Source organism: Punica granatum, chromosome 8 (assembly GCF_007655135.1).
Source record: "Punica granatum isolate Tunisia-2019 chromosome 8, ASM765513v2, whole genome shotgun sequence".
Taxonomy (NCBI): domain Eukaryota; kingdom Viridiplantae; phylum Streptophyta; class Magnoliopsida; order Myrtales; family Lythraceae; genus Punica; species Punica granatum.
This window is the reverse complement of record NC_045134.1, coordinates 5966763-5974587: the sequence shown is the minus strand read 5'-3', so window position 1 is coordinate 5974587 and position 7825 is coordinate 5966763. Positions and strand designations below refer to the sequence as shown.

At 33.3% G+C, this 7825-nt stretch overlaps 1 protein-coding gene across 1 annotated transcript; it reads left to right on the top strand.

The window, feature by feature from the left end:
• The first annotated feature begins 4754 nt into the window (after positions 1-4754).
• LOC116187242 (transcription factor MYB23-like) lies at positions 4755-5790 on the top strand. Its single transcript, XM_031515897.1, has 2 exons — positions 4755-4927; positions 5110-5790. Exons 1-2 carry the CDS (start codon positions 4789-4791, stop codon positions 5760-5762), a joined length of 792 nt encoding a protein of 263 aa, XP_031371757.1. The 5' UTR covers positions 4755-4788; the 3' UTR covers positions 5763-5790.
• Positions 5791-7825: the final 2035 nt, after the last annotated feature.

Below are 7825 nucleotides of genomic sequence, written 5' to 3'. Positions count from 1 at the left end.
GTCCAAAAGATTTCATAAATGTTTCAAGTTGGTCCAAAAAGTTTTTTTTACTACTTGACGGTACAAAATGTTTCAAAACTGTTTTTTTATAGTACATTCCGTCAATTCATGATTGACGCCGTTAGAAAATGCTGATGTGGCAAGAAACTTTTTAATAAAAAATATTTTTTAATTTTAATTAAAACTCTAAATTTTTTAAAATTTCAAAACCACCTAAATTTTTTGAATTTTTTCAATTTTGCCCCAACCCTCTCTCTCCCTCCACTGTTCATCGTTTTCCTCCCCCTCCACTGTTCATCATCTCGCCGAGTCGAAGGCACGGCGATTCTTAGCATTCCAGCGATTCTTCGAATCGACGAAGCACGACTTCTGAGGCTTCGAGAGTCCAAGAAGCGCGGCCTAGGACTTCGGATTGACGGAGATGCTGTCGCATTTGAGGGAGGAGTCGATGAGCTTATGGCCCAGAGAGAGGTGGCAGAACCCGTTCTTGACCAGATGAGTATGGACAATCTTGAAGTTTGAGAGGTTCTTGGTTGTTGTGCATTAGTGTATGAGAGAAGAGAAGCAAGGAGAAGAGGTCGTGAGCTGGGCGTGTGCAGATGTGGAAAAGATGGGTTGAGAAGCAGAGGAGGAATAGTTCCTGAAGTGAATGAAAGAGTTGAGCCGCATTTTGGGGCCTCGGGAGTCCAAGAAGCACGGCCTTGGATTTCGAATTGACGGAGAAGCGATGGGAACTGGAGTTCAAGCTCAGAACCAGGCTCGAGTTCAAGTTGCTGGAGCTCTCGGCTTGAACAGTGGAGGGGAAGAGGAAGACGATGAACAGTGGAGGGAGAGAGAGGATTGGGGCGAAATTGAAAAAGTTCAAAAAATTTAGGTTGTTTTGAAATTTTAAAAAATTTGGAGTTTTAAATAAAACTAAAAAATATATTTTATTAAAAAGTTTCTTGCCACATCAGTATTTTCTAACGGCGTCAATCACGAATTGACGGAATGTACTATAAAGAAACGGTTTTGAAATATTTTGTACCGTCAAGTAGTAAAAAAAACTTTTTGAACCAACTTGAAACATTTATGAAACATTTCAGACCACCAGTGCAATTTACCCATTATATATTATAAAACTTAAAATATATGGTAAATTGCACTGGTGGTCCAAAATGTTTTACAAATGTTTCATTATATCCAAAAAAAATTTTCGCTACATGATGGTACAAAATGTTTCAAAATTATTTCATGATGGTACAAACCGTCAATTGGCCCTAACGCCGTAAACATTTTGCTGACGTGGCTCGTCCTATTTGTTATTTTTGTTACGTGGAACCAATCATAATGCGTCATGTCATTTAAGAAAAAATAAAATTTTAAAAAGTCCAAAAGAATAATAAAAAATACAAAAAATAAAAAAAAAGAATAAAAATTTAGAAAAAAAATATTTAAAAATTTTAAAAATTTTTAAATTATTTTTTAAAAAATTTAAAATTTAAAAATTAAAATTTTTAAATAATTTTTTATTTTTAAAAATAATTTTAAATAATTTTATAAAAAATTTAAATTTAATATTAAAATTATTTTTAATTTAAAATAATAAAAAATTATTTTAATTTTTTTTTAATTAAAAGTTTAAAATTGTTTTTAAAAGTTTTTAAACTTTAAAATTATTTTTAAAATTATTTTTAGAATTATTTTTAAAAGTTTTAAAAGTTTTAAATTTTTAGAATTATTTAAACATTTTCGACCACGTCAGCAAGGAGGTGACACGTAGTTGCCACATTAGCGTCGGCTTGACGGCGTCAAGCTCGAGTTGACGGTTTGTACCATCATGAAACAACTTTGAAACATTTTGTATCATCATGTAGGGAAAAAAAACTTTTTGGACCATAATGAAACATTTGTAAAGCAAGGTTAGTATTAACTTCGTAAACGGTTATTTAATATTTTTAGGGATTTTTTTATAATAATTAATTAGAATGAAGCTTCCTTGTGAGTGAAGCCATGTAATAGATAGTTAAGAGCTCGACAAATGGCACTATTTTATTAATCTTGGAGTTGACACATGGCATGGCCTCATTGAACATGCTTTTTCATTTCACTATTATATATTACTAGATGAAAACCGAGCGTTGTTCGGACGATCACTAAGGAATTTGATGTAGAAATCTTGAAATATCAAAACTTACTCATATTGTTAATTAAAATTGGAATAAAGATTTTATTAAAACAATCAATATCGAAAAAATTATAGTTTGGAAAAGAAATTAGTTTAAAAATTCATTTTACAAACTAAAACTCAACCAAAGAATAATAAATAAATAAATCAAATTACTAAAAGTTAATGGAACAAAGATTTCTATTAAATTATGAAATAAAAATAAAAAAGAAATATTCAAGGTATATAAATTAGAATAGTCTTACCGTTACATAAGCGACATCGATAATGTAACTCGATTAGAGATCCTATCAAAACGCTCAATATCGAAATAATCAATCTCGAGTAGAGTTCATTCAACAAATCAAAATTCAATCGAGAAAAAGAAAATTTTGGAAAGGATTACTAAATAATCAAAATATCATAGCAATTTGCTCAAAATTTGCATTAAAAAAAAATTCTTTCTATGAATCAAAATTCGACCATGAAAAAGAACAATTTGGAAAATAATGTAAAAAAGATATTTGGAATTATACATACAATATCGTTCTCATTTAACCGATACTCGGCGTGGCAGAGGACTACGTATATGCAGAGGTTGAATTTATCAGAAAACAACAATTATATATTTAATCTATTTAATCTATATATACTAACCATTATAATCTAGATATATTTAATTGAAGCGGCAACTATATATGCCATCTATATATATTTTGTTGTGGCAACTATATTTTTATATATTATATATAGCAATGCAAATTATTGTAATGCCTTTATTGAGCTATATTCTATTATAATCTAAATATTGAGAGATGTATATTTATAATCTATATATTCTATTGCACACTTTGTTTAATTATATATATTGTTGTGTGCCTTATGTCATATTTTATTCCATTATATGTATTTGGTTGTGCCTTATATTAAATTTCCTTAATAAGAATATAAAAATTAACTTCGTATAAGTGATTTCCTTTCTTCATAATAATAATATAATAATTTCCTTAATGTAAATCGATAACATGGCAACGTGAGAGCTCCGTTTTTTATTTTTGATGTTGTGGCAGCATAATAATTCAGCTCATACTTTATTTTCATATATATAGATGTATAGATTCTCTTTGTGTCTTTTGTGCGTACTACTTGCAATTAACTGACCATTCATGTCGTGCTTCCAACATTTGGTATTAGAGCCATTTGCAGCCACTGTGAAGGGTCGATTTTAGGCTGGCTCTTTCAAAAGTTGGAGATCAATGGCTTCTAGATTTGGCGTCGGGTCTGTCCAACCTCAAATGCCGAGGTTCGACAGGAAGAACTTTTTTTTTATAACTCACATGAATTTCATAAATAAAGCAATAATAACCATATGGAGATCAAAACGTTTTCAATAGATTAAAAAAGAGGATGAAAGAAGGAAAACCTCACATGAAGAAAAGCAAACTGGAAGAACTTTTAGCATTGGAAGATCCAGATGAAGTGCTATTCAATTTCCAGGAGCTAACCGAAATCATTGAGTACGGATTTGAGGTACAAGCAACAGATAGTATTAGAGCTAGTCATGATGTGTTTTCAATGGATTCCAAATCTTTGCATTATAAATAAATTTGTTCACAAACAAAACATTTTGTCAACTATGTCCATAAGTTTTTTTTAATAAAATATTTATGAAGTCTGTCCCAAACTTAAACTTGAATGATTATGAGGAAGTTTCTAAGATAGATTTTTGCCTGAATTTATTAAGCAAATAATAGAATGAATTTTTTTTTTTAAGGGAGGTTCATTCATGTGCTCATAACAGAAATGGGAAGCTAAAGTAATCTAACAAGGACCAACGAGCGTACTCAATGATTGATGGAACATGGTCCTAGAATTGGCCCACCAACCAATCAAATGAGACAACTCCGTAAGTACGAGAGATCCTCATCGTCCTTTTTTGGGGCACTCTGACAAGTAGGCATGCTCTCGAAGATATTATGACTTTATTTTCAAACTGACTGAAAGTTGTCCAATATTTTGTTTTCCTAAAAAGGACCTTCACCTCTTTAGCTGCCAACTATATTAATTTATTATTTACTTTTACACATCGATGGAACTGTCATTTGTTTTTTTTTTTTTCATCATGAAAGAGAATCGCTGGCCTAACAGAGGGAAGCGAAAAGGAAATAAAGTACCAGAAATCCCATTAGATATAACCGAACCCAAAATGTTTCGGTACATATTAAGCTTAAAGAAAGTATCAGTGCGTTAGGCACTATTTATTGCATAATTATAACAAGAATCGGTCACCTCATATAAAATCAAGAGGTTCTAAATTCGATTCTCGTTAGTTCTAAATTCGATTATCGTTAGTGACACTTCCCGTACATACTTATGTAACTTTACATTTGTTTTACTAGACTCATAAGTTTCTTTTATAATCGGAAATTATAACACGGTTTAAAGAAAGACTCGATTATCAAAGAGGGTGTAGTGCAATGTCGTATGTTTTTGTTTGAACAAGAGATTTCAGATTCGATACTTAGGTAATAAAAAAAAAAAAGAGATGCCGTTCACCTTTTGTATATAAGACCGTGACGGCTCCTCTACGATTCCCAATAAAGAGCAAAAGAGTGAGTGAGTGAGTGAGAGAGAGAGAGAGAATGAGACGAAATCCAAGTCCTACCCGTTCGAAGGAAGAGTTGAGCAAAGGGGCATGGACGGCAACAGAAGACCAAATCCTCATTGATTTCGTCAAAAATAATGGTGAAGGCAGGTGGGAAAGAGTCTCAAAGCAAACCGGTGAGTTATCATCGATTCAATTAACGTTGTCAAATTCTAACCCCTCGATAGTCGACACCTCGAAAGAGTATTACTTAAGCCTACGATCTAGTAACAGTTGTATGTTTGCCATGCCGAATTGATTTCATATGATGCAAACTTTCAACAACTGTCTTTTCATCTCAACAGATTTGTCAATGCAGGTCTCAGGAGGTGCGGGAAAAGCTGTAGGCTGCGTTGGTTAAATTATCTCCGACCTGACATTAAGAGAGGAAACATATCTGAAGACGAAGAAGAGCTCATCATTAGGCTCCACAAGCTTTTAGGAAACAGGTGGTCTCTCATTGCGAAAAGGCTGCCGGGCAGAACCGATAACGAGATAAAGAACTACTGGAATTCAATCTTAAGGAAGAAGTTACAGCTCGGTGGCAAGCAATCAGAGTATCGTAACCCAAAGAAGAATATCGCAACCAAAGACCCCTGCAATGAGGTCTCCCCAACCATGGCCAATGTACAAGGTCCTCCCGTAGACCACAGCCTCACAGCAGCCTCTTTGGACGAGCCTGAGGGCTCAATGGCAAATGCAACGGTACCAGAAGCCAAAGGCCCGACTACATTGCAAGTGGCTGGTGATGAGAAAGATGGTTGTCCATCGGACTTTATGGTCAATCACAAGCTATGTACTGAGATTTGCCCCTCTGATGATTTCATGGAACTGTGCACGCAGATTGGTCCCAAAGAATCCGAAAATAGGTTCGATCAGATGTCTCTTCCATCCTCCTCGAATAACCTACAGGATAGTGAGTTGTCTGAAGAGATGTTGTTTAAATGGGCAGCTGATTTGATGGATAGCTAATTCTTAATGATTGAGTCATTTCTTTTCTTCCCCATAAATACTGTTGATAATATTTCTTCTCTTGTTGTTACGTCCATGATATTCATGAAAAATGTTCGGATAATCCTAGATAGGAGATCCCTCTTAGGAGTACTAAGGGATCTCTAAGGATCGGAGATGATGAGTTCCTGCAACACATATAAATTCGACCAATCGAACATTCCACTCCCAAGCAAAATGTGCAAAAAGAGTTCTTTTGGGTAAGAATGTACAGAAAGATTAATTAAAATGTCCTGTAATTTAGTGGCAAGTTGTCTCAAAAGTGAGAGATGTCTTGTAGCAGATCTCGGTCATATGCTACTTATGCATATGTTCAATGTGTGGGCAGAGCCGATGAACCGCGTACATGCCTGAATAAATTACAGGCCCCACCCAAAAATAAAAGAAGGAAATAAATTTAACAGCTCGTTCTAGTCCTACAAACTCATATAAGACAAAGAAAATTACCCGTGACTCTTTTATATATAACTAATTGAAGACCCACACGTTGCACGAGCAGAAAACAATTTTACTTGCAACTAATTTTATCAAATAGTTATACACATTATGCATACATATGACTTACCAAAAGAAGATGAATTTGTTACAAATATCAATAAATTACAATATTTCATTCATATTGGATATGGGCAAATTATTCCAATAAATCAATTAACTGCATCTAACAGAATATAAAGTAAATATATATGGGTAAAGTAGGATAATCTCTAATAATTATGAACAATAAATCACACTAAAATCAAAGAAAAAAGGAGGAAAAATATTAAACATTTATCTTTATAAAATAAATATTATGTTAAAGAAAATAATCATTAATATAAATGCAAAAATTTTACAGAAAATTAATTTGGGTAAATTACAAAAAAAAATAATTAATACCCTAAAATGATTGATATCCTAGTAAAATCCGTAATGAAAATTTAGGTTATCGACTCAAAAACCCCACATGAAATATAAGAAAAAAATTGAGTCCTCTTTTGTAAAAATTATTCTTATTTAAAAAAGTCATCTCATTGAGCGTACTTTAGATTGCTCCAAACAAAGAGAGACGAAATTCATTTGAGAATATATGAATTGTTGTTTCTCATAGAATTTGAGTATGGGCAACATTAAAGATATATGTATAGTCAACTAAAAAGAAAGAATCTAAATTATGTTTGCGACTTGCCAACAAGCTGATAGTAGCGAGGAAGGAGTTTAAAACTGATCAGTTCAAGTCTATCAGCAAACTAGCAACAATCTTGCGGTACTGATACTAAATGAAGGTCTTTCGCTTCTGCCCACTAGATGTGGACTTCTTGTTCATTTCGGTTATTCTATCGAGACTCGCAATAATTTACATTTGAAATAGAATAAATAAACATATGTTATAGTTAATCAAGTGGCCACGTATTTCAAAAGAAAGGTTATATTATCATAAACCCAAAACATGTTTAAACTGGGATTAACAGTTTACTAATAATTAGCATATAGCATATATGCTATGTAAATAGCTCATTGTCCTCATCTTCAAAGCTTTCTTCTAATACGGTGTTATACAAATCCCTTGAACTTGTCTCTATAATATGATACCATCCCTTATTCTTGCCATCTTCCACACAGAAAACTTGTTTCGCTTGTGAAGCAAACACAAATGGATCATCCGATGGAAGTTTCCCTATGAGAAGTTCACCAAGGTGAAGTCATTGATGTCCTTCTTCAAACCTCGTGCAGGGTTAATGTCCACTCATTCACATCTAAAAATTGTCACTCGACAATCGTCGAAATAATCCAAATCGAACATACTTGTACAACGGCCGTAAAATGCTACTCCATCGGCGATAACCATCGCTCCACAATTTTGAGTTTTACGGAACCTCTCTCGGTTTATGGTATGAAAGCGGAACCCATTTATAACTAAACCACCAAAAGTAGATATCGCGTAATTAGGGCCTCGTGCATGAGGGGCTGGCTTTGTCCGCTACCACCTTGAGGACCTTCAAATTTGAAAGTTCACATATTATGTTAGGACAATATGTAATATA

Excerpts from the sequence above, each read along its gene's own strand:
- LOC116187242 (XM_031515897.1), top strand. The coding sequence starts at position 4,789 with ATGAGACGAAATCCAAGTCCTACCCGTTCGAAGGAAGAGTTGAGCAAA. Across the intron at positions 4,928-5,109 it reads AAGAGTCTCAAAGCAAACCG|GTCTCAGGAGGTGCGGGAAA; the intron begins GTGAGTTATCAT and ends TTGTCAATGCAG.